Consider the following 27,086-nt stretch of genomic DNA (forward strand, 5'->3'; position numbering starts at 1 on the left):
AGCTTTTAGCAAACACAAAAACAGATACCAAGACCCAAAACTCGCAACATCTAGGAGGATGAGTACTTTTCCCCCACTAACAGACACCTAAGTCGGAGCCGAATCTCGTAGTCTTCGAGTTCTTGAAAAGTTTGTATAATGCATGACACGTTGTTCCTTCAGACAGGCTGAAGAACAAAGAATTGAGGAAATGAATCTGAGCCCTGGCATTATAGCCAGCAAGCTAGGGCTCGGCATCTATTGGCCCGTTAGGCGTGATTTCAGTTTCTTCAGGTGAATATGATTGGTCATTGACTCCCCATAGTATGTCATACCGAGTGACCGACTGAAAGGGAACAGCAACTTTATACTGAATGCCCTTAAAACAACAAAACACTGATATGTACCTTTTCCGGAAGACATCAGAAAACACATTTTTGGTATTTGGTATTTTATAAAGATCCCTGTTAGCTGTTGCAAAAGCAGCATCTACTTTTCCCGGGTCCACAAAAAACATGAAACACGACATAATACAAAACATTAATAGACAAGAACAGCTCAAGAACAGAACCAAATAAATTTGAAAAGGGCACACATAGCCTACATATCAATACATACACACAAAATATCCAGGTCAAATAGGGGAGAGGCGTTGTGCCTTGAGGTGTAACTTTATCTGTTTTTTTAAACCAGGTTTGCTGTTCATTTGAACAATATGAGATGCAATAATGGCTCTATATAATACTGTATGCTTTCTTGAATTTGTTCTGGATTTGGGGACTGTGAAAAGACCCCTGGTGGCATGTCTGGTAAGTGTGTATGTCAGAGCTGTGTGTAAATTGACTCTGCAAACAATTAACAAATTAATGTATGTATTATGTATATATGTATATATTAATGTATATTACACAAAGTGATGCAGTCAGTCTCTCCTCAACTCTTAGCTAAGAGAGACTGGCATGCATAGTATTTATATTGGCCCTCTGATTACAAAGAAAAGGTGCCACTCTGTTCTGGGCCAGATGCAGCTTAACTAGGTCTTTCTTTGCTGTACTTGACCACGTGACTAGACAATAATCAAGATAAGACAAAACAAAGCAGGACTTGCTTTTGGAGTGTTGTGTCAAAAGTGTATATAGATGTTTAAGACAAGTTATGTAATAGATGTACTATAAAAAGTATAGCTTGAACCTGGTATTCAGATATCTAGGCCTACAATCTAGAATAACAACAAAATAAACACTTTTTCTGAGGAATGTTAGCCCTTGAATTTCATAAAGGAAAAAAACATGTTGCTGGTGTCTTGAATACATTTCAGTCTAATTGTACATGATATGTAGTTTACAGAACACCCAAGTAATCATATAAACAGAGCTTGAATGTCCTGTTAAGAGGAAAGGCAATTTGAAGTGTGCTCAAATGCATCATACTTAATCACGCTTTGACCTAACTATTACACATTTTGGATTATTGAGTCCAAAAAAATATATAGTCCCTTAATACAAACACCACATGATCAACAGAGAGATTTTGATTCCATCTCACTCAGAAATAACCTCAGAAAGCAACAGATGTTGGAGTATTGATAGTGATTGATCCAATCCTGAACACGCCCTCGGGTGGGAATGGTGGGGATGGTGCGTGAACTGTATGTGTGTGTTTTGTGTTAGTGTGTCCTGATGCTTGTCTGATCCTGCTATTTGCTGGAACTGGCCTGGAGGTTACGGGGAGAAGAAATAAAACATTACACCATGCATAATTAGAATCAGCTCATAAGCAACTTTCTAATATGTATGTTATACCATATTCCCTCGCCTCCCTAGGAAGGCAGAGGGAAAGAACAGGATTTGTACATCACAGGTCAAGGTGGAACGTGCTCTGCTGCTATGCCACCTCGAGAAAGCTTTTTTTCCTAAAGAATAAATGTCTGCCCTAAGTAGAGAGAGGCCATGTTCATGGTCATCGCTCCAAATTAAATGTACCCTTTGTTGGGAAGAGATAAAAGAACAGATGTATCCTTTACAACTCAATGAAGAACTCCAAATCACCACTTTATGCGGTCTGAAATGTGTGAAAACAACTGAACTACTCACAATTTAGCTCAAAAACAATATTTTTCTGATGTCAATGAGATATCTGATACTTTTAATGTGAAGAAAAGTGCTTCTAGAATACAATGGTTTTTTATGTTGCAGTAATCCTTCTCTTCTGTTTGAAATGTTACAGTTGTTTTTGGTAAAATCTCTGCAATTTTGTAAACTGCAAGATCTGTTAAGCAGACTGAAACTGTCACATTGTATTTCCTGTATGTAGTCTTCTTTGGCTGGTTATCGATTTGTGTATTTTTGTGGGCTGTAGATGTCCAATGTCCATAGCCTTACCTTATCTGTATTTCCGTTATTAAGGATTTAAGAATTTGCGAACTCCTAAGGGTCCGCTCCTTGTTTTCTCTAAAAACACTGGCTGGCATATGAATCTTGCACAGAATGTACCCCAGTTTGAGGTTTGTTTGTTTGTCTAAATTTTCCACTGTGAAACCACAAAGTCAATCCCTGAGTTATGAATGAATTTAGGAACAAGCTGTCAAATTTACTTATTGGATTTTCTGGCGTCTTGACGAGCTTCTAAACAGCTCCTTCCTTCTGCTCCAACTGCTAGGAAATCAGACCTTTTTCATACCTGTAGCCTACCCAACTAATTCATGAAAGGGTTGGTAGTTGTAAGTTGATATGTCAAAAAGCATACCACAGTCACCATTCATTTGTTACTCTGACCACGTAATACTGCTGTTGATACAGGCATGTGATTTGCAACTGCTTTTTTAGCTATAGTAAAAGAACAACAAAAGCTGAGTTTAGACCTACAGTTCATAATCTGTGCTGTGTAGTGCTGTGGTATTGTGAAATAAATAGGTGTACATCTACAAATAGACAATTATACATAGTAAAGAGAAATATATTTATTTTATTCATGTTTAAACGATAGATTAGTATTTAAAAAGAAGAGCATAAATGATAAAAATAATGAATTTGTCCATTCCATATTTTTGGTCTTTTTGGTTTCTTTAAATATTACATAAAATAAATAATTTATTTTAAAGCAGTCAGGTAAAGGAATGGAAATACCCAATACAGTGAACTTGCATGTTAATAAGGTTTATGCTATGGTGCTAACTTGACTAAATTCTCTGCATTTGACTCACTCCACAGCCCAGCTTCTCTTCCATCACACCTAAGTCACCCAAGTGCTTCCAGTACTGTACGTGTCTGTCACAAAGCATGAGTGTCAATTTCAGTTCCTTGTATGAGTTAGTACAGCATAAATACATGTAACTGCATCCACAGATCATCACACAGACAAATACACATGGTACACTCTGCCCTTTGACCCTGTCTTCAGTGACGCTGAATCAGTGTCCTTTTTTTGTCCTCTTATTCAGTATTCAGTTTTGTCTCCAACAGTTCGCCCATTGAAAATGATTTGGCACAGAAAAATGTTTCAAATTTTCTCCTGTGCCGAATCATAACTTAAAAACAAATCTGTGCCATCATCAGTCAGACTCCGCGACAATGAGTTCAAACAGTTCCTTTACATAGTGCCTTCCTTTCAGAAAAAACGTATAGTCTTTGCAAATCAAAAACATTGACTGCATATGACTCCATTATGTCTTTAATGGTTCCCAGTCTTTCCTCAGTGCAGTGAAGCATTCCCAGGGGAAGGAACTATCCAATGCGGTGGCTACACCACTATGGGCAGGAAGTGGGTGGCAGTGTTTTTCCTTCGTGTTTTCTTGCCCCTCATGGGCTTGCCGTTGGCGCTCAGCCCCACGAACATGGGCTTCTTCTTGTTCCGCCACTCTGCTGAGGCATAGGTGTTGTACCTGTTCTCCTCAATCCGCTCGGTCAGCCGACAGTCAACACCAAAGTCCCTCTGGTGAACAAACAAGAAAAACAAATTGTGAGTGATTCGACAACTTTGGCAGCACAGGGAATGGAACTGGGGTCTACATTTGCATCATGTATTCAGTAAGCAGAAGTTCTCATCCAGATATCCAGGTTGGTTGGCTCCAATAAGGCAAGTTAACAACAATATAAATACATTCTTGCATAATGGCAGTGGGGTTCATCAGACTTCTAACAGACTGCTCTTGTCATTTAGTGTCCTGACTAACTAGACAAAAAAAGGGATACAGTTGTGACCCCGTAAAGAATGTTCCTTTCCCAAATGCTCTTTAGCCACAGCTGTTCAAATTGAATCCAGAAGTAAACTGAATGTTCCCAAATCATATGAGAATATTTTGGAAACGCTGCCCTGGGTTCAACTCACGTTCGGCTACCTCTTTCTCATGGAAACTTGTGTGAAAATAATCTCCCACAAAATGGAATATATGAATGTAGAACCAGCTAACTATAATATATTACTTGTGTAATGAGGGACAGATATGCCACCAATGCTTTACTGAGTGAATGACAGTACCTTGGTGTGACACTTTAAAATACGTCATGGGAATTGTGTTCCCTAGCTAGAATGCTTTTTGTGTCTCATTTCATCTGATTTCACTACTAAGAGAGCCGTAGTAACAGCCTTTCACTGTTATGTTTCAGATGATGTGTGAGAGCACATGAAACAGTACCGGTAGCCCTTGAGGGCTTTTAGTAGAATGGGGGCTGTTGTATTGTGTTTCTCTGGTCTGAATAGAGCGGAGCACAAGGATGGTGTGGTATATGGGAGGATCTGTGTGTTTGGGAGAGAGGGACGGCAGGGGCGTCTCGACTTACTTTCTCCAAGACGACAACTCTTTTGGCTGGGCCGACTTGTACTAGGGGATTATTTACGGGCAGTGGAGTGGAACTGTCCTTTAAAACAACCCCAGGCGTCTCTAAGGGCCCGGGGACAGAGGAGAGAAGAGCTCTCACACAACATCAAAGGAGCCAGCTCCTTAGGAGAGTATAGTATGGAAGAGAGTTATTTTCAACAGTAAGGTGGCAGTGTAAAAAAACTACCTGGCAACTAACTAGTGAGTGTTCTGAACACTGAATCAGTCTAATGGGGGGTTTGTATACTCAGCCAAATAATTAGCTCCAGTTTTTGTAGGGATATTGTTATTCTGTGTGTGAATTTCAGTACAGGCTAAACTTACCGCGCCATAAAGCTCTCCTTTCTTGCTGATTGCCAGGTAAAAGTTACTGCTGAGCCCCTTGATGGCCACGATCCCAACATCCACTGACTTGATCTCCAGCACACCTGGAAGACACACAGACACATTATAGGTTAGTTATACCAGGCCAATACACTGAAGTGATAGTCATTGAATAATTTAACTGCATTGAGAAAGAATGCTGGTAAAAGCTGGCAGCGTTTGTGTTTTTGACTGCATACAGTTAGGCTCCACTGTTTATTTAAGCAATAAGGCATAAGGCAATATACCACGGCTAAGGGCTGTTCTTAGGCACGACTCAACGCGGCCCTTAGCCGTGGTATATTGGCCATATACCACAAACCCTGAGGTGCCTTATTACTATTATAAACTGGTTACCAACGTAATTAGGACAGTAAAAAGAAATGTTCTGTCATACCCGTGGTATACGGTCTGATATACCACGGCTGTCAGCCAATCAGCATTCAGGACTCGAGCTACCCAGTTTATAATTGCTGTTATAGTATGCAGGCCAGTTGATTAAGTGTTACAGTGAATGTAAGTGGATACAGTATGTTGTAGTCCATGATGTTGTCAGTTACTACCGTCTTTTCCAGTATGTTTACTGAACAAATCTACATAAAAAGGTATAATAACTGCAGGCCTTGTCTACTGAGTCACACCGGGGGGTAGAGTCACACTGTTATCCCTGCCTGTTATCCCTGACCATGTTTTGAATAATCACAATCATCTTTGCTTGATCCCCCTCAGTAAACCACTGACTGGCTGCCTGGCTGTGTGTCTCTGTGCCAGTCATGGAGAACAAACAGGCTGAGCCGCCATTTCATTCCCATGCTAACGGGCCATAAGCCCTGAGTGAGAGGCGTTGGCTGGGGCTAAGCCTTGGAAAAACCATTTCTTTGCTTTTGTTTGTTTTCGGAGTGGAGCGGCACGCTGGCGAAAGCCAAAATGTCCATATCAGTTTGCAGTCTGAATGTTTCTTGAACAAATTAGGGACTTAAGATGTGGAAACCAGTCTCCTTCATCCTAAAGTCAATTATATAAACCCATAAAGCTATCATGGGTTAGGGGGGATTAGCTCAGGACCAATTCTGGTAGAAGTTGGTCTTTGTAGCAAGCAGGGAGGCAGGGAGGTGGCTGGTCTGGCCCAGTGTGGAGCCTCCTAGCCTGGGTCAGAGGACAGTAGATATCGCCTCACAAGGTGGCCTTTGACAGGCCAGAGTCAGAGTAGTTAATGGCACCTGTCTACACCGACACTGACTCACCTTCACTCTCCCCCCCGCTGACATCTTTATTCGTGCCATCCCTCTTTCTTACTCCTGGGACACACATTTGTAACATCCTGCTGTCCTGGTGTGATTTTATGGACCGCCTGAGACAAGGGGGGACCCCGTTTTAGGAGGGCTGTTGCAGGATTCTTTGATCAGGGATAAGTTGCTCAGGCATTTACCCATAATTACTTGTTCAACTGTACATATCGTTCCTCTCCATATCTTCCTATTTGGGCTGTGTCCTGTCCCTGTACTGGGTTACATGTTATGGTTAACAGTTTTGCGTAAGAGTATCTCACTTGGGGACTCTAGTCTACCCCTGCCATGGACTTTCCCATGTAAACCAATTTCTACTTTGAACCAATACAGGTTGCAGCTGTGGATTCTACTCAAAGGTCATGACCTCTTTTCAGACTCCCCACCCCCTAATTTTCCTTCCACAGTCGAAGACTGAAATAGTACCTTGGATGTGTAACACAGGAGGAGTGTGAAAACATATAAGCATACTTCTAAAAGTGCTAGTATAAAACTCAGGACACCATAAAACTATGAATAATTCCATTGATGCAGTGGACAAAATAAAGACATTCCAGTCCCCGTACTGTGAAAACGAACTCCTAGTACATTGTCAATGCCTAAGCTAAACCATTTAGTAGGAATTGGCGGTGAGGTTTTATCTGCACCTGTGAACCGGCAAAACAAGCGGTGTGGCCGCCACTCAACAGGCGGATTAGACAGGTTTCTTTATACACAGCGGGCGTGAGAGAGCCCCTTCCGTATGGGCTCTGGTTGCACACAGCTATTGAGTGTGGTGGTAAGGTTATCCGGCCTGGTCTCTGCTCCTCTGCCTTCCCTCAGGTTCATGAACAGGGGAGGGGAAGGGAGGGATGAAAGGAGGAGAAGAGAAATTGGATGACAGTCAGTGGGATTAGAGGGGAATAATCCCTGATCAAAGGGAGGGAGAGAGAGAGGGAGAGAGAGAAGGAGAGAGAGAGAAGGAGAGAGAGAAGGAGAGAGAGAAGGAGAGAGAGAAGGAGAGAGAGAAGGAGAGAGAGGCAATGCCAATTGATACAGGTGTATGGAGACCACGTACAACTAAATTGTACGGAAATACAATACACTGCAAAGACATGCACCTACTTTACAAACTCACACTGACTCACAGTTAAACACACAAACACACAGGCCCCTTCCGGAATACCCGTCTTTGCGTTCTAAATTGGCATTTTAGGGTATATGAAAAAAATACGTTTTATATTACGTGGAATTTCCTAAAATGTTGTATACTTTACATGCCATGTTTCATCTAGTAGAATTCCCTGCACATTATTAAGGAAGAGATTTGTCTTTCCAGACACGTGTGTTTGATAACAGCTGCGATTCAGCTGAGGGGACGCGCTGCACCAAAACTAACAAAAGGCGAGAATCAACGCAATTTCGCTTTAGATGACAAATTCTCAGTAGGATGAGCCTAGTATGCTAATATTTGCTGCTTACTGCATTAGCTTTACTAAACAGTACGTTCTAATTGCTGTAGTATGTCGTACTATTAGTACACTGTATGTCGTTTCAGTAAGTAGTAGGCATACCAGATCTCAGACACAGCCACAAACACCTTCACCATCTGCACAAGAGTGAATGGTTCAAAACAAGTTTCAAGTCTGAGCTCCCCTGTAATATAAGTGACACTGCAGTATTTTAGGTAAGCTTGCAATGTCAAAATAAGATCTATCTCTGCCGTGTTGAAAGTCAGGCACCTGTTTTAGCCTTTTGCTTTGGGCCGTTTGATGTGGTGCGTTAAAGCGAAACCCTTTTTTATGACCCCCTTGCCAGTCACCAGAACCTTCACCTGTACTCTGGAGTTGAAAGGCAGGGCTGTAACAAAAGGCTTAAATTGCAACAATACTCTATCTGAGGGCGGCACTGAACAGACCAGAGACTGAAACATATTGCTCCTGGCAGCTCGGCACAGGACAGAACAGCACAGCACAGGGCCAGACCCATTTCTCTTCAGCCCCTCTGTTCACCACAGTAAAACGAGTATCCTTACTCTATCTCTCTCTTTGCTTCGTTCCTCTCTCTCTTATCCGTCGCTTATCTCTGCGCGTCTGTTTCCCTCTATCTTTCTCTCCGTTCTGCCCCGTTCCTGTCTCCTCACTCTGGTTTCTTTTTATGCCTGGGGGGTTGTTGTTTTTCTACCTCTGGTTGGCACATCGCCCAAAACTTTTATTTCTATTTTGTGAGGGTGAACTTTTAAGTGCAGCGAAACAGTTTTATGACCAATATTGAAAGTGTAATAAGCAGAGTTTTCTTAACAAACAAGAAAAAAAGGTGCTGACATTCTGCAATCGACATTTTTCAGAAACTACGAAGACAAACACCTGTGTATATAACAGGACTGTGTTAGTTTTATATGGCAGATGAATAAAAACCAGGCCCCAAGGTCCTGTAACAGTCGACTGCAGTCTTCAGTGCTAATGAAGGGTTAGTTCCAGATACAGTATGGACAAGACTATATAAGAGTCCAAAATCAGTTTTCCGCCTCATTTCACTCTATGAAGCTGTATTTGTGCTACCTAGATTTGAGGTCCAATGTTTGCTTGCCTCACTAAAGGAATTTACTGCTGCACACAAGAAGAGGCAGTGTGTTTATGGTGTAATGAGATACCGTATGAGTGCAGGTAAAACATTTCTGAAATATCTTTCTTTAGATAAGGTGAGTCATCTGACTTCTTTCTCTTTTCAACCTCAATTGGTCGATGTGGTTTCACAGTATTTGAGTAATTTGTGTTTCTTGGGTTTCTCCTACAGTACATTTGGCAGAGGCTATGGCTGCTAATTACAGCGTTACTGGAGAGCAGACAGTCTTCTGGTGGCTCAGTTCAGCTCTGCTGGCTGACTGTCCATTGGGTGGTCAAGTCAACTACCTGGTGTGACTCCCATCGGCAGCAGCCTTGGCTTCTACCCTGGGCTCTGTAGGTGGCCTCTCTCCTCCCCCCCCCCCCCCCCCACAGACCCCCTATCTCCACATAAGGCCGTGGTTTCTTGGCAGGGTGACAGAACTCCCGTTATCGCATCTTGTCAAAATGACCTCAATGCTTTCACATTTGTAGCTTCATCCAGCCAGCTGTACCACTGAGCCTCCCCCACTTCTATCGCTGTGTACTGTATAGAAGACTACACACTACTATAGAACATACAATGCGCGCCCTATTCTGAGAGAAATACCTTTTCTCATCAACACCAGGCATCAATTCGATACTAAAGTTTAAGCAGCTTAGATGCCACAAGACCACCAATGTCGTCAACCCAGAGTGTGTGCATAATTGTCCTGGGAAACCTAACTTGCTGCCCTTATGACAGGCAAGTCTTTCCTATTAACCTTCCAGATTCAGGGGTGTAGAGGCAGCTCATGTCCTATTAAACGGGGGCTGGGTTAGTGGCATGGGGGGCTGGGGTAGTGGCAGGAGGGGTGGGGCTGGGGATAGGGGCCGGAGGGGTTGGGGTTGTGGCAGGAGGGATTGGGGTAGTGACAGGAGGGGTTGGGGTAGTGGCAGGAGGGGGTGGGGTAGTGGCAGGAGGGGTGTGGCTGGGGATAGGGGCCGGAGGGGTTGGGGTTGTGGCAGGAGGGATTGGGGTAGTGACAGGAGGGGTTGGGGCTGGGGGTAGGGGCCAGAGGGGTTGGGGTAGTGGCAGGAGGGGTTGGGGTAGTGACAGGAGAGGTGGGGCTGGGGATAGGGGCCGGAGGGGTTGGGGTTGTGGCAGGAGGGATTGGGGTAGTGACAGGAGGGGTTGGGGCTGGGGGTATGGGCCAGAGGGGTTGGGGTAGTGGCAGGAGGGGTTGGGGTAGGGGCCGGAGGGGTTGGGGTAGTGGCAGGAGGGGGTGGGCTGGGGGTAGGGGCCGGAGGGGTTGGGGTAGTGGCAGGAGGGGGTGGGGTTTTGGCAAGAGGGGTTGGGGTTTTGACAGGAGATGTGGGGGGGTGGCAGGAGCGGTTGGGGTAGTGGCAGAAGGGGCTGGGGCTGGAGCTGGGGTAGTGGCAGGGCAAGGGTGGGGGCTGGGTTAATGGTGGTAGAGGGGCCTGGGGGACTGGAGTAGAGGCAGGGAAGGGGGGGGTGGGGCTGGGTAGTGGCAGGGGAGGGGAGGGGGGACTGGGGTAGTGGAAGGGCAGAGCAGGGGCTGAGGTAGTGGCAGGGCAGGGGGGGCTGAGGAACTGGGTTTGACCCTGGGCTGGCTCCTGACAGCAGTGCCTCGCACCTTTGATCTGGCCTCCACAGGCCTCTGGCTCCCAGGCTCCTGAGAGATCAGTGCAGCAGGGTCTGGGCTCTCTTGAGGGGCCGGCTTCATTAGGCTGCAGAACAACACAGCTCTCCCCCCACCAACCCCACTCTACACCCTCATCTCCCCTACAAACTCCCCACTGCCTCCTAAACATGGTCAGTGGTGACTCCAGATGAACTTAAGGTTAGGGAGGGCTGTAAAAGTGTTTCCCCAGTTTATCTTAGGCCCGTTTGAAGATTATATTGCTGCTCTGCTCCCATTGTATGGCCCACGACTGGATATGAGAAGGTTAGGTACGTGTAAACGTCTGCGTTTTCAATTGTAAAACCGGTTTTACCACTTGAGGTACAACTTTCAAAGAAAATTATGATTTATTTTCACACGAGGGAGGATGTTGGGATTTTAGAGATATAAACTGACAATTCAAACAATTCTATATTATATTAAAACAATGAATTCAAATGCTCTTTGCAGAAATATACAAAATGTGTCACTTCTAAGACTGTTAGGTTTCTGCACAAAAACTGTCGTTCATGTTTTGTTTCCACTTCTCAACAATCACCAGTTTGATTTGCATTACTTGAGGTTAAGAGTGACTAACATCTAAGGCGAGAGATCTTCCCTCCAACAACTGGCGACAGCCTGATTGACGATCTGTCAAATTCACTATGACACAGGGGTTCATATCCGTGGAACGACTTCAGCGTTAAGGGCATAAGGAACACTAGATCCATTGAGAAACACAAACGCCAGTGGGGGCGTTGTGGGAATTGTATACTTTGTGAGTAATTTAAGTATCGGGGTAGATAAAGTCGGACAATATCCCACTCCAGCTGGACAAGACTTCAAAAGGTTTGTGCAAAAGAAAACTTGAGGATGTTTTCGCCATCCACTGTCATTGTAATTTACGACTACTCAATCATTTTTTGTTATTTAGTTACTTTTCACAGATATTTTACACCACGATGGAGGTTACTCATGTAAATTGCTAGTAACTCATCGGTGACTGGCTAAATCTGTATGATGGCGCTTTCAACTTATTCATGGCTGTAATGTGACGAGAGCTTGTGATGGATGTGGTGTGAATGTAGCCTATTGGTGCTAAATAGCGGACGGTGAGCAACATCCAATGAAAACGTCACCTGTTCACTGTCTACATCTTCACCTAGCGACAGTTAAGTTATACATTCTACTGTCAATATTGTTTTCTTTGCAGTCTTACATGGGAGAAACACTGTCGAGCTGCGTGTGATTTTAAACCTGCCAGCAAAGCATGATTCAAAGCAAATCCAGATACTCCGAAGAAGATAATCACCTGTAATGAGTATAAACGTGTTGTTTCAAATACCTGAGCTCTGTTTTCCAGCCAACAGATAGCATTAGATTTCTCTGAGATAGAACATTCACATTAGCATGGTTTGAGATCAGCTTACCATGCCGGGTAATAGTATCACTGTGTATTGTGTCAATGGTGGTTTTAAGGACGTTGCAAACCAAATGAAATGCATGTTGATGTTCACGGTGGTTTCAGAAAAAAATGCAGTCTTCTCAGATAATGTGATTTACCCAATGCTATTGGTTCTGCAGCATAGTACCTATGCCAGTAAATGTCAAAACGTGCCATCGGGCACTGAGTGCTTACCATATGAATGTGTGTTTACGGGTTTGATCTGGCAAGGTAATTTATAACCTTTCTTGCATTTTGCATACTGTATGAATGGGTAAACATAATGTTGTGATTCCAATTGTTCTGGACATTCTATAGACTCTTTGAGGCATGTTATGTCATGAACCCGGGGTCATTGGGATTTCAGGTCCCATGTTTTTGAAGTCCAGATGCCTTTTTACTGCTGGGGAAAGTACAATGCACTGCAGCACTCAAGCACTAGGCCTAACAAACTAATCCTCTCCAGAGCCTATCACCACAACCTTCAACATTTCCTGCTGAAAGTGCATCAACAGCTTTTCCTCTGGTTGTTCCTCTGGTTGTTGTGTTGGATCTGTTGTCTTAGGTCCCTCCAGATTTTGGGCAGGATTCGAGTATGTAACACATACTTTTTTACACTTTACTCTGTCACCATCAAACACACACGTGGCGGCACATAGGCTTCTGTTCCCTCTCATAAATGTCAGAGCAGGCACCCATGTGGATGGGGACAGTGTTGGGCCAGCGTTGGTCCAGTGTGGGAACGTGTTGCATTAGTGGCCAGTAAAGCAGTGGGGGTCTGGATATAGGATCTGTGACGGATAAGATCCAGGGCTCCTGCTCAGCCACCAGTTGCCTCAGGACAGCCCCCCTAGTGCCCCCCTAGTGCCCCCCCACGTCCCTGCCTCTTGCGCACGCAATGGGTAATTAGCTGGCATTCCTGCCTGCTCCTTTAAAACGGGACGGGCTGTCCAGATGCGTCTCTGGTCCGAGCACTGGTCTCCCTGCGCTACCTTTGATGATTCCATTAAGACTCTCTCTCCTCTCTCTCTCCCAGACTTCCATCTGTCCCACCACACTCGGTGTGTGTGTGTGTGTGTGTGTGTGTATGTGTGTGTACATACATCTTGAATGTGTTGTGATGTCTGTGGTTCTCAATGATTTGCGACTTTGACCTAATCTAGTGAATGTTTGTAACATTGCAGCACCTAAACACATGAAACATGCTCACATTTCTTTCACCTGGACAGCCTACCATTCAACTACATTGGCCTATACTGTTGATTTCTTACCAGGTTAGATTTAGCAGTGCATCTTCCAAAATAGAGAAAATGCCATGTATCTTTACCAATCCTGTGCTCTGGGCAGCAACATACTATTGCAGAGCTGACGGCATGTTCAAAAGTTGCTCTTCTGTTGAATCATTCTGACGAATTGTGAGCCTTTGACTTTCTGGTTTGGTTTAAGGAATAAGTCAAATCCTGCACGTCTGTGAGGGTATTGAATACGCACATAAGGTAAACATTGAAAACTCAAAACCAGTTAATCAAAACAAAGATTGACAATTTAAAATTCCAGAGAATTATAATCCATTATTCAGAGAAGAGAACTGCCCAATGAAGCTTTGACGTTTCCAGAGAGGTTTCTGACAGACAGAATAAAGAGGTGGCTGGATGGTATAGTGGCATGCGGTTCACGAAGTCTGTGTTTTATTACAAAAATGTTCAGATGAGTCAATGATTGACACAACAGTCAATTGATGGGTGAATATCAGGAAGCGCTGAAAGAATATGCGTAAATAATGATTTTTAAAGAATAGGGGAAAACTGTGAGTACAGAGAGCGATGCCTCAGTTCCCCCTTGTCCCCTGCGACTTTGGTCAGAGTCACCGCATAGAAAAATATGAAAACTGCTAGCTTTCCTTATTTGAACATACACACGCAAGCACACGCACGCAAGCACGCACGCACGCACGCACGCACGCACACACACACACACACACACACACACACACACACACACACACACACACACACACACACACACACACACACACACACACACACACACACACACACACACACACACACACACACACACACACACACACACTCACTCACTCACTCACTCTCTGACTGCAGCTTGTTAGAGACAGACAGGACAAAATGATAGTGGGGAGACAGTGGTGTTCTCCTTTAAACCAACCCTGCCACAAATGACCCTCTCTTTAAGTAATGGGGTCAAAGGTTAGTCATACATCTGGACATCCATACCTCCATGTTGAACTCTAAATAGGGCAAACGAGGGGGCAGAAACAATAAGATGCTTGAGAGACAAATCTAGGCTTCCCTGGACAACTTTCTTGTTCAAGAGGGGTTAGTTGAAGATGAGCGAATGATAAATTCTTACGTTTGTAAAGAACTGGCTTGCTTTCAATCATTGAGGTTCAATTTCACTATGAATCATAACTTTCACACTTTAAACAAAACCGATTTGTACAGTAGGCCTTCACAAATCTATGTGAATGCACAATCTGTTTAAACAGCTCCAACTTCCCCTTTGATAAGGGAGATACTGCTGGAAAGGTCTAAAGGCAGAAAGTGTCGACACAAGTCTAACAACCCGGGGGTGTAGGGGGTGTAGGAGGGTGTAGGGGGTGTAGGGGGTGTAGTGGATGTAGGGGTGGGTGTCCTGTGCCAGCGGTGTCTGCTTTTAATGACTTCCTGTTGGATGAGGCTGCAGCCTCTTCCATTGATGGAGGTATTATGGGGATAATAATAATAATAATAATACATACCATTTAGCAAATGCTTTTATCCAAATCCATTTACAGTCATGCATGCACCCATTTCCATATGGGTGGTCCGGCGGAAATCAAACCCACACTCCGCCGGACTCTACCAACTGCTGTTATACTGTTATGCTACGTAACATAGACTGTTATGCTACGTAACATAGACTGTTATGCTACGTAACATAGACTGTTATGCTACGTAACATAGACTGTTCGTACTACCATTTTCACAAGCAATGCAAAAAGAACAAGCAATGCAACAACAACCAAAACCAATGCAACAAAAAAGAACTCCTGTGTACTAATTTATCCTGAAACTTTGAAGGCCTAGATTAAAATAATCCCTAAACATGTCGATTCTAATTATAAGTGTAAAAGGACAGGACGTAGCAGTCAATTAGACACATCCCGCATATTCTCTAAACCCCTGGCCAAACAATTATTTATGAATCAGAAAAGAGAAAAGCCTATGAAGATGTTAGGGTCAAATAGATTTTTTAAAGCACTGACACTAACCTTTTGTACATCTACACAATCCTCATAACTCACTTGTATTGCCTGTGTGGTTAAGATTTCCCACGAGAACCACACATGGGCACTATAACCACAGAGAGGAGGAGAACACTCAAGAGAGAGTGCCATCCATGTGGTGCAGACGGGTGCAGTTGCAACATACATTTACACATTTCACATCATGGTTTCTTGCTATCCTCTCATAAACACATTATAAAGACACACACAACCACACTCTTGCTAGGAGAAACACAAACCAGTGAGAAAACACACAGCCTTGCGTTCCAACACCACCATCAGGCTCACGATGAAGCATGTAAGAGCCAAAAACTATAACTATGGGCTGAGAAAAAGGGCAACATAAACACATAACTATTAGGAGCAATAATATTTCTACAACCTCCACTCGCCCCTTTTGATTGTTCATCACCAACCAGTCATATTAGTCCATTGCCATAGGTACCACTAGTCTATAGCCAATTTCTTAGCTCCTTTGCATCGACGTGGTTCTACTGCTGAGCCACGGAACACCAGAGCCCCCATCCCCCATTTATGGTCTTGTGGAACCATAAAAGTACTAGGTTTACCTAGCCCTCCCATCCTCTATGCTACTAAGACCTTGTTTGCAGCACTTAAGAGGATTCCTGTTGTCAGAACCATTTCCTTTCACAAATCTTCGAAGAAATGATGATAGAAATGCTATAGAACCAGTCAGGACAGCAGAGGATAACAAACACTATTAGGTTGGATAGTTATAGGGCCACTTTGAGTCAGTCAACGGAGCTTAGGATTCAGCCAAGTTTGACTTCATTGGATATGGATCTAGAGGTATCTGTATCAAATGTTGCAATATAAAATGAAACAGAACCTTGTCCAGGGTCCTTGCCTACATCAAGGAAAGGAGTGGACCATGACATGACAGAAGAAGTGCTGATACTACTTATTCACTGTGCTTGCTGTACACCAGCATCTCCTCCAGGGCTCAACACATCAACCATCTCCTAATGCACTAGAACTTGACAAAAACAAATGAGGTTGGCTTTAGAACAGCCCATTTTGTCAGGGATTGCCTGCAATGCTAATTCAGCAGCATCAGATTAGAGCGAGGGCTAAGTAGGGTGAGAGGAGGATAGATGGCTGCTGGCCTCACCCCTCTGTGATGGACAGTCCACAAAGTCGGCAACATGATTGGAAAGAGTCGGACTCTGTGGAGCTCACGATCCAACCTGCAGTTGAACCCTAAACTGCCCTCAATCAAAACTGTCAGGGTCTAATGATGTTCATTAGCCGGACCCCCTTCTCCCCAGTATCCCCAAGTATATAACTGCAGACCATAGTCCACTGTGGATGAATTCAGTCGTCTATTAGAGTGTGCTTTTTTCGATTCCAGTTTCTTTCATTGATAAGCAAAGTGAAGGGAGAGTACAGGGAGAGTGGGGTCCAGATGCCAAATCAGAGAAAATGACGAAGAGAAAAAAAACCACCAATCTGTTATAAACCGTTTCTTATTGGTCAGTGACATTCTAGATTAGAACAGAAAATAAATTGGACATGTTGAATAATTCAGTATGAAAATAAGCAGTTTGCTTGCTTGGTTTCCACATGCAGTGTCTTAATACTATAATACTCTAATACTGGAGAGTAACGTGCAGAAAAACAGTGTGACACTGTGATACTGAGCAGATGGATTCTGAAAGGGAATCACACAATATGGGCTGGATTGGGTTTCAAACAGCACATAGATAGGTCTTTTGTAGAGGGCTGAGAGAGAGAGGGGCTGGGTAACACCGGTGCAGCACAGACCTGACCAACACAGCACACAAAGAGGCTCTAAGAGCACAGGTTTGTACTCCGACAGTGTAGCCTACCTACCTACGTATTTCTACAATAGTTATCATATCATTCTTCAAAAAGCTATGTTATCAGACTTCATTTTATTTAATTAGAAGATCTTTCGTTCATTCGCCTTCTGACTCCACCGTACGTAAACATCTAGCCTCTGTACATGGGCATATCAAAGCTGCAGAGGATAAAGACCCTAACAGGCTACAATTCTGTGGGCAGTGGAGGCCTGGCCAGGCAATGCCTACTGGTCATACACTATGTAATTAGAGACAAATTCACCATATTCTGCCACGCATCAGTCTACAATGACATCTGAGTTTACAGACAGACACACCTTCTCAATGTCTGCCTTGCCTCACAACGTATGACACATTTTCACGCATGCTGGAGACAATCCAAGTGAACATATTTCAGAACAGCACGAAACTGGAGATAATGAAGTGAAGGTGTTCCCACACACTACAGTCTCTGTCCTGATGAGGAAGGTCTTCTAATATTTGGTTAATTTTAACCCAAAAATGAATTCCATGATGTTGCAGGATACTACCAGACTAAGAGGAGTTGACAGGCTAGATGAACATGTACTCAGCACCATTTTATTGCACGTTTTTCAGCTGTCCCAGGATTTATGACTGGACAAACTGCTGGGCAAGGACAAAAACAATCGCTACCCCAGCATCTCCCCCTTCACCACCAACAAATAGAAGTAACATTACCCAGCAGCTCTCTATCTTTCTGCTGCTCTGAGACATTTCAACTAGTCAACAAGTCTCCCTTTTAGGACCAAACCAGGAGACCTGAAATACCAGTCTGAAGTCTCACCTGTAGTTTCTGCAGTTTCCAAATACATCAACCAAGAGGTGTTTATCATCTTATCTTATGCCACATCTTTGACTTTTCACCGCAAGGTTTCAAGTCAGAGAGACAGAGAACAATACTGCAACCTGGTGGGCATTTTTCTTTTGGATTCACAGAAAATGTTTTGTGTTTAAAAGTGGCACGTGTCCAAGCTGTTTTGATCGATTCAGATGTATCACCCCTTGGTAGTTCTCTCACTTTGCCTCCAACAGGCCCAGGTCCTCTGCCTCCCCCCAGACATTCGTTCCTAGCCCTGTCTAGCTACACTTCAGATGGGACCGTATTTGGGCAGCATGGGATCTGAATTCCCTCAGAAGTGCTCTGTCCATCTGGTTTCAGAATTATTACCAGGCAGGCTTGTGCCTAAGGTCATTGTGGGAGCTAATGACAACCGCATTATATTCACATGTGGTGGGCTATTGGCGGGAACCACTCACATGCAGCGTGCATTGGACACTCACCACAAAACACTACGCACTTCTCTTGTTTTTCCTTTCTCTTTCTAACTGCCATCTTTCCATAAACAAGCAAGGTGCCCCTACAGCATATTGTAAAGTGGATTTCAAAAAATCGATGTATTACATTTCTGTCTAAATGTTTTGAAGCATTTAAGGGTCATTTTTAGGGTAGATCAAGCCTAGGTGTTATAGTCGCGACCTGATCTCAAACCTCGAACTTTTGGTGGTTATTGACACATCCGCTTCTGATGGTTAAACTCTGAGTGTGCTGAAGGCGAGAGGACGCTCTGCTACTTGAAATTCCTTCAGCCATGTCTTGCAGAGCCTCAGCGTCTGAGTGGCACTGTCTGAGAAGAGAAGCCACACATGGGCTCCACATGGCAAAGCCTTCTTTTATTAGGGCCAATGTGCGCACAGCGCACTGACGGGGAAGTGTACAACCAGCTTGGAGAGAGCGTGTGGCGGCCAGGTGCTACGAGCATTGGCTGGGGTGTCTGGGGTATCGCTCGCCGCGTAGTAATCTTTACGGTACCCAGGCAGGCAAGTGTAGTGATTAGAGCCGTATAACGATGAGCTGAGAGATATCATTCTAAGCAGGGGTGGGGATGGATACAAGCACTTCGATACAGATATTAATGTCAGCCCATGACAGACACAGCTATGCAACTGGGAAGTGATGATGCTGATGAAGAAAACCTCAAATGATGATAACACTATATATGCCACTAGTAGCACTAGTTTTATTACATATAACATTGTAATAATAAAATATAATAAGTCACCAAAGAAAGCATATAGGGATGTGATCCCTAAGATATTTGCTCAGAGAGAAAAGGGTTATTCGGGCTATTTCTAATTGGTTCCAGTAGACGTGCTCTAAAGGAAAGTCCACTGAATTACTGAGGCAACAACCATGCTGCTTCCACTATCCAAGAACCTTCTGCTGCCCAGGCAGAGACACGAAACACAGGCTACACATCTATGCCCACTGATGCCCACCACAATACCAGGTAAGGTTCGTGTTATGTGTGGAGGCAGTGGAGCCAAATCTAAGGCAGGGAACCAGAGAGCAGTGCCATAATAATGGGGGAAAACCAAACTCTATGGGACTCACATGTCGAGAGGGATGAGAAAAGAGGCAAAACTCACAAAACATAAGTTGAGTGAGTGCATATTTTCTGAGGGTTACTTACTGTAGAGATCGTCTTTGTTTTTGGTGCCATTGACTTTGCCATTTTTATCAATCCTGAGAAAGAACTTCTGATAGGAGTAGAGTTTCCTCTTGCGCACGTCTCCTTGGAGATGGTTATAGCTGCGCACATGCCGCCCCACAACAGTGTCTGAAGAGGCGTTGGCAGCCCTGGACAAGCGCGCCACGGAGCGAGTGGCGACCCCAGGTGCAATCGGATGACACGTGGAGGGCAGTGGACAGAGCAGCAGGACGAGCAGCACTGAGAGGATGGACAGACGAATGCAGGACCAGGCGGCGGCACCCTTAGTCACTGTCCATATGCACATTGTACTGGAGCTGGGAGGACTGGAGAAAAGCTCACAGAAAGGACCATGCTGGATGGGGGAGAGGGAGAAGGGCTGAGAGCGGGAGATGGAACCCCCGGCGGATGACGACGACAACACTGCCGCTGCTCTTTCTGCTGCTTATTCCTCCCGTGTTCCAAAGGAATGTGTCAACATACATAACTCAAAACTGGGAAACCAGCACCTCTCGCCCTCTGCCGCTCACTCTCCTCGTACAATACTAATGAGAAGCTACCTCTACCACCTCTGGAGAGGATGAGATAAGGGGAGGTTTAGAAGAGGGGACGGGGAGACACCAAAAATGTTCAAAAAAATGAATAAATAAAACAAATCTGAAGATAAACACTACAGCTGTTTCTCATCAAAATGAAGAATCAACGGATGAGGGGAAAAAAGGAATCATGTAATCCTTGCTTTTCTTCTGGTCTCTTTGGATTTTCCTCTGAAGTTACTTGTCTGTATAATGGAGCCTCCTAGCTGGAGTGTCTCTTTCTTGGTGTGCTGTGCTCCTCTATGTGGGGGAAGTGAGAATGGGAGCGCTGGGTCTCTGTGTCCTGGTCCCTCTGAGCTAGAGTAGAGTGTGAGCTGGAGCTCTCCTTCTCCTTTCTCCGTCTCTCTGAGCTGAGTCCATTTGAGTGGAGTGGCTGCGTGCTGCTTCTCTTCTCTGAGTGCCTCTCTCTCTCTCTCCTGTTGGGATCCCTGTTGAAGAGTGCCTCTCCCTGTCTGTCTTGCTGCGCTGAGGTGACTGGGTCTTGTCACTCTTCTCACCTTATTTATCTGACGCAATCCCCCCAGATGTAATCTCTTAGGATAATTGGCGGTCTATGAAAGCCAGTTGGCTTTGAAGATCTATGTGTGTGAGTTTTTTTTTAATGTTGCTTAGTTGCTTGTGTGTGTCTGTGTGTGTGAGGGTGAGTGTGCGTGTGTGTCAGATAGAGTAAGGGAGAGGTTGTTTTTCTCCCCTCCTATCCCTCTCTCTCTCTTTCTCTCCTCTACCCCTCCCTCTCACCCTGTTCCCTCCCCTTCTGAGTCCAAGTCCTACCAGTTGCTCAGAACAGGTTTGGAGTGAATTGTGGAAATTCTCTCTCCTCAACTTCTCTCCTCTCATTTTCTATTCCCATATCCCCCTCTCCCCCTATCTTGTGTATATTTTATATTCATATATTTTCCTGTCTTTCGCGGTCTTCCTTTTTCAGTGGTGGAAGTGTTGCCAGACAGGTTAGGTCTCTATTGACTTCAGTCTTGTCAATGCCACCTGGGTGCTTCTGACCATTGCTGGTATCCTCCTTAAAAGGTGAGGCTCGGAGTGTTGTCTTCATCTGTTTCCTTAGGGCCTCTTCTTCTTTTTAGAAATAGATATTTGCTGAGGAGTTTGCTTTTTATCCTTTCATCGTGAGTGGTATCAATACGACAGAGACGTACCCATAAAATACAGTCAGGTGTGTAATTATTGGCACCGTTGATAAAGATTATATTAGACTATAAAATAAATAACACAAATACTGAGCTGTATTGCATGTAAAAAAGAAAAGGGAAATGATATTATTCTATACTGATATAATAGCTCAGAGAGATATTTTGTTAAACAAGTAATAAAAAAAATCTCAAAAAGATAAGGGTGAAATTGATTGGCACCCGTGTGTTCAATACTCCAGCACCCTCCCATTGCGAGGATAGCAACACAGAGCCTTTTTCTAAAACGTTTTATGAGATTGGAGAACACATTGGGGAGAATGTTAGACCATTTCTCCATACATAATCTTTCCAGGTCCTTGATTTCCTTTGTCTGCACTGATGGACTGCTCTCTTCAATTCAATGGGGTTTAAGTCCGGAGACTGAGATGGCCATTGCAAAATGTTGATTTTGTGGTCAATTAATGACTCATTTGTGGATTTTTATGTGTGCTTGGGGTTATCGTCCTGCTGGAGATCCACTTGTGGCCAAATCTCAGCCTCCTGGCAAAGGCAACGTGGTTTTTGGCTAAAATGTCCTGGTACTTGGTAAAGTTTGTGATGCCGTTGACCTTAACAAGGGCCACAGGACCAGTGGAAACAAAATAGACCCATAACATAAAAGACGCACCACCATATTTTAAATTAGGTATGAGGTTCTTCTGTTTTACGACGCCAAACCCACCACTTGAGGCCAAAGAGCTCTATTTTCATGTCATCTGACCATAGCATCGCCTGGAGTTCGATTTGGGGCGGCAGCATAGCCTAGTGGTAAGAGCGTTGGACTAGTAACCGAAAGGTTGCAAGATCGAATCCCCGAGCTGACAAGGAACAAATCTGTTGTTCTGCTCCTGAACAAGGCAGTTAACCCACTGTTCCTAGGCTGTCATTGAAAATAAGAATTTGTTCTGAACTGACTTGCCTAGTAAAATAAATAAATATATTTTTTAAATCAACAGCATTCACACTTAGATTGGAACCAGTGCTATTATCAGATGACATGAAAATAGAGCTCTTTGGCGGCAGGTGGCCTAGAGGTTAGTTAGAAGGGCAAGCCAGCAACCGGAGTGCTGCCAGTTCAAATCCCAGGTCCGACAAAGGAATCTATCGGGAAGTGAGCTGGCAACCGGAGGGTTGCTGGTATCAAGTCCTAGATGCCATTGCCTGCTGTTGTGCCCTCGAGCAAGGAACTTGACCCCCCACAACAACAGCCCCCTGGGTTCCCAATGTGGCAGCCCCCCCCCCCCCCCACACCTTTCCAAAAACCTGTATATGTCCTATGCATACAGGTTGGACCTTGGGTGCAATTGACCGATGAAGTCATCTTCATCTTAATCTATGAAGGAACGGTCTAAGAACCCTGCCAACGTGTTCTCAAATCTCATAAAACATTTTAGAAAAGGCTCAGTGTCGTTATCCCTGCAAGGGGAGGGTGCTAAAGTGTTGAAAACAGGGGTGCCAGTCATTTTGACCCCTGTCTTTTTTATATATTTCAGTGTTACTTTTTAAACAAAATCTCTTTCTCTGAGCAATTGTTTAAGTATAAATAATATCATTTTTTAAATGTTTGGGGCGTACAATACAGCTCAGTATTTGTATTATTTATTTTATTCAGTCTTTTTTGCTCATCTTTATCAAGGGTGACAATAATTATAGACCTGATCGTATTACAGATCAAAGAAACAACACTATAAAACATTTGCATTATTGATGCAGTATTGCTCCGATATTTAGAACTTGACCATGACTAGAATTAATGGAACATCCTGACAAATTACCACAAAACTAAGGTCTAACCAAGTCAGGCAAAGATGTGGACAAACAGACAACACGCTATACATTCAGTTATAACACAAGTGATTTACTAGGCTTTTAAAACCCAAAGTAGACCTTCCGTGTGTCAGTCAATTTCACCCTTCAAAGAATCTAGGTCTCATGTCTGGTTTGTTCGTTGTTTCATTTCCTTTTCACATTGTCAGACAAAAGCCATATCTCCGGTCCTTTCCCTCCTCTTTACCTACCTATCAAACATCTTGTGTTATGGTGGTCATGCTAAAGCCACCACAGCCAAAGAAGTGTCATGCATGTCTCTCAAGATCCTGACACTGCTCAGTAAGGAGTGAAACCTTTACTTTAAAGATACAGTTTTATTGTAAGACTCCAACTTTTGTCATCAATAAATGTGGCACTTTATTTCTGGTGGTTTTGGACTTCAGCCTTTTGACTTTATTCACCCACGGGGAATCTGGCTCAGGTCTTGCATGACTTCAGTACCTGCATCACAGACCCTTCAGACTGTCTCTAACGTCCCAGAGACGACTGGAATCCCTACCACCCATCCGAGGCAGTGAGAGAGGCCAGACAAACCATGGGCTACAAGCAGGCACTCTGGGGAGGGGGATGGAGCGAGGGGCATGGGAGTGGGGATACCAGAGAGAGAGAGTACATCTGGTCTCGACAACACTGTGCTGAATTCATTGGTATACAATGGTAACACACCTCACTTTCACAAGCACATTTACACACTTGTTTGGTATAGAAGTAACACTTCTGGTCATACACACATGGTTAGGTTCTGGAAGTCAATGAGCTAGATATACATATGCTAATAACAAGATAGATAATATGGTCAGTTCTGATCATATTTTATGGCTGCCTTTCCAGAACCTCTCAGATGTTGTGGATTATTATTGAGCTATATGTAGGGAAAACGTGCTAAAAACAAACACAGAACTTCACTGAGTCCATCAAGTGAGATAAAAGTTTAAAAAACAGCAAAACAACATTATTCAACAAAAATTCCTCTGAATCCCATTTCTTACATGGTTGTTTGTCTAATCTGATTGTCATCTCACTAGAGAAGATGCCCCTCCCCCTCTTTCCCCACTGGTTGTTAGAGCTCCAACTACTTCTCTGGTAGTCTGCTGTCTGATCCCTTCTGGCCATGCCTTCCAGTTTCCAGTATGATAGCTCAGCACTTAATCTGGTGTTGTACAAACAGCCTAATGTTATCATTCACTTCCCCTGTACTATACTCTGCTTCCTGTAAACCTGATGCAGGGAGGGACAAACAGAACCAGGGGAGACATTTTACATTTTAGACATTTAGCAGACACTCATCCAGAGCGACTTACAGTTAGTGCATTCATCTCAGTAATAGTAAGTACATTTTTCCTCAATAAAGTAGCTATCGGCAAGATCAGAGCTAGTAAGGGGGACCTACTGGAGAACAGAATATTGTTTTTCCACAAAGTGCAGCAGGTAGCCAAGTGTTGGGCCAGTAACCGGAAGGTTGCTGGGTCGAATCTCGAGCTGACAAGGTAAAACAAAGTTGTTCTGCTCCTGAGCAAGGCAGTTAACCCATTGTTCCCCGTTCACCGTGCACCATGCACCGTGGATGTTGATTAAGGCAGTCCACCCGCACCTCTCTGATTCAGAGGGTTTGGGTTAAATGTGGAAGACACATTTCAGTTGGACAACTGACTAGGTATCCCCCTTTCCCTACTGTATAAGTCAATCAAACTGATGCATGAATCACCCTGTCATGCATTTCAACAACTAACCTTAGTTTTTATCGAAAGCATTGTGTTGCAGGTTTGAAGATCAGTAACCTGTTGCTCAGGTTCTTTGAATGTCATTGATTTCATCTGCATTGCTTCTCTGATACTCTTCTGTTGTGCAGCAATCCTAATCAAACTCAGATGTTGGGAAGGAGTTCTCCATGCGAAAAAAAACCCCACTTTGTCACACAAGAAAACAATTTGTTGGATGTTTTTGATGCACTGGATATCCGGTTTCCCCCCCAAGCTGCTTAGGGAAACCGTGGAAACAATCACAGGGGTAGATAAAGGGTAGCACTGTTAACACACTATTATCGGTCTCCTCTGATATTAGTCTACCTCTATGACTTTGGCCAGTGTTTTGTGTGAAGCACATCATTTAAAAACAAAACCTATGTAAATAATCTCACCATGTGAGTGTAATTTGAACCCGGTGTCCATATCATGTCAGCTAAGATGATTGTAGAGACCCACTACTTCATAGGGAATTGTGGCAACATCAACCCAAAAAACTGTGGCAACATCAACCCATCAACCCATGGTTGCGTCTCTCAAAAAGGGGTTAGATTTGAAAAAATGTTAGCACTGTTTGTTATTGTTAGCTGCCCCCATTTGAGATAGGAGAGCCTGAGAACTATACAACAGCACTACTAAACGCAATCCAATCTGTCCGCATAGATTTGAATCGCTAACTTACATGTATGAGTGTAGACTGTATCAGGATAAGAAGGGGTCTGAATCCATCTCTGTTACTTCAAAGAGGAGGGGGTGAAATTCTACCTCGTTTCCTGCAAGGATCAGGTCTTCCTGTGGGTCCTCTGTCAGGTGTTCCACTCTGGCTATAGAGATAATCTGTTTTAGTCAGTGCCACTTCATAAAACCGACCACTACTTCAGATGCAGACAGTGTCGAAGAAACAAAAGTTTATTTCTAATACAGGGGCAGGCAAACGACAGGTCAAAGGCAGACAGGGGTCAATAATCCAGAGAGGGTGCAAAGGGTCCAGAACGGCATGCAGTCTCAGGGTCAGGGCAGGCAGAACAGTCAAAACCGGGAAGGACTAGAAAACAGGAGCAAGAAACAGGCAGGAGCAGGGGAGAAAACACTGGTAGGTTTCACGAACAAAACGAACTGGCAACAGACAAACAGAGAACACAGGTATAAATACACAGGGGATAATGGGGAATATGGGCGACACCTGGAGGGGGGTGGAGATAAGCACAAAGACAGGTGAAACAGATCAGGGTGTGACATTAATATGCAGTTGGACTCCCCTTTGCTGCTATAACAGCCTTCACTCTTCTGGGAAGGCTTTCCACTAGATGTTGGAACATTGCTGTGGGGACTTGCTTCTATTCAGCTACACACGCATTAGTGTGGTTCGGCATTGATGTTGGGATATTAGGCCTGGCTCGCAGTCTGCAATTCATCCCAAAGGTGTTCGATGTAGTTCTTCCACACCGATCTCACAATCTCAACAAACCATTCCTGTATGGACCTCGCTTTGTGCATGGGGGCATTGTCATGCTGAAACAGGAAAGGGCCTTCCCAAAACTGTTGCCTAAAAGTTGGAAGCTCAGAGTTGTCTAGAACAGTGGTTCCCAAACTTTTTATAGTCCCGTACCCCTTCAAACATTCAACCTCCAGCTGCATTCCCCCTCTAGCACCAGGGTCAGCATACTTTCAAATGTTGTTTTTTGCCATCATTGTACGCCTGGGGAGTGACAAAGAGCTCTTATAGGACCAGGGCACAAATAATAATATAAAAATAATAATAATCAATAATTTTGCTCTTTATTTATCCATCTTACATATAAAACCTTATTTGGTCATCGAGAAGACCAGCATCCCGGAGTCGCCTCTTCACTGTTGACGTTGAGACTGGTGTTTGCGGGTACTATTTAATGAAGCTGCCTGTCCTGTGGAGGTCCTGGGCTGGTGTGGTTACACGTGGTCT

The 27,086-nt window shown here is 44.0% G+C and overlaps 1 protein-coding gene across 1 annotated transcript; it reads right to left on the reverse strand.

Moving 5' to 3' along the window:
* Positions 1–2,923: 2,923 nt before the first annotated feature.
* On the reverse strand, positions 2,924–20,234 carry fgf10a (fibroblast growth factor 10a). The gene is made up of 3 exons (XM_071350215.1): positions 19,775–20,234; positions 5,120–5,223; positions 2,924–3,909 (listed from the first exon to the last, which is right to left on the reverse strand). Exons 1-3 carry the CDS (start codon positions 20,097–20,099, stop codon positions 3,718–3,720), a joined length of 621 nt encoding a protein of 206 aa, XP_071206316.1. The 5' UTR covers positions 20,100–20,234; the 3' UTR covers positions 2,924–3,717.
* Between the last annotated feature and the right edge of the window lie 6,852 nt (positions 20,235–27,086).

The sequence above is a fragment of the Salvelinus alpinus genome, chromosome 18, assembly GCF_045679555.1.
Source record: "Salvelinus alpinus chromosome 18, SLU_Salpinus.1, whole genome shotgun sequence".
In the NCBI taxonomy this organism is placed as follows: Eukaryota; Metazoa; Chordata; class Actinopteri; order Salmoniformes; family Salmonidae; genus Salvelinus; species Salvelinus alpinus.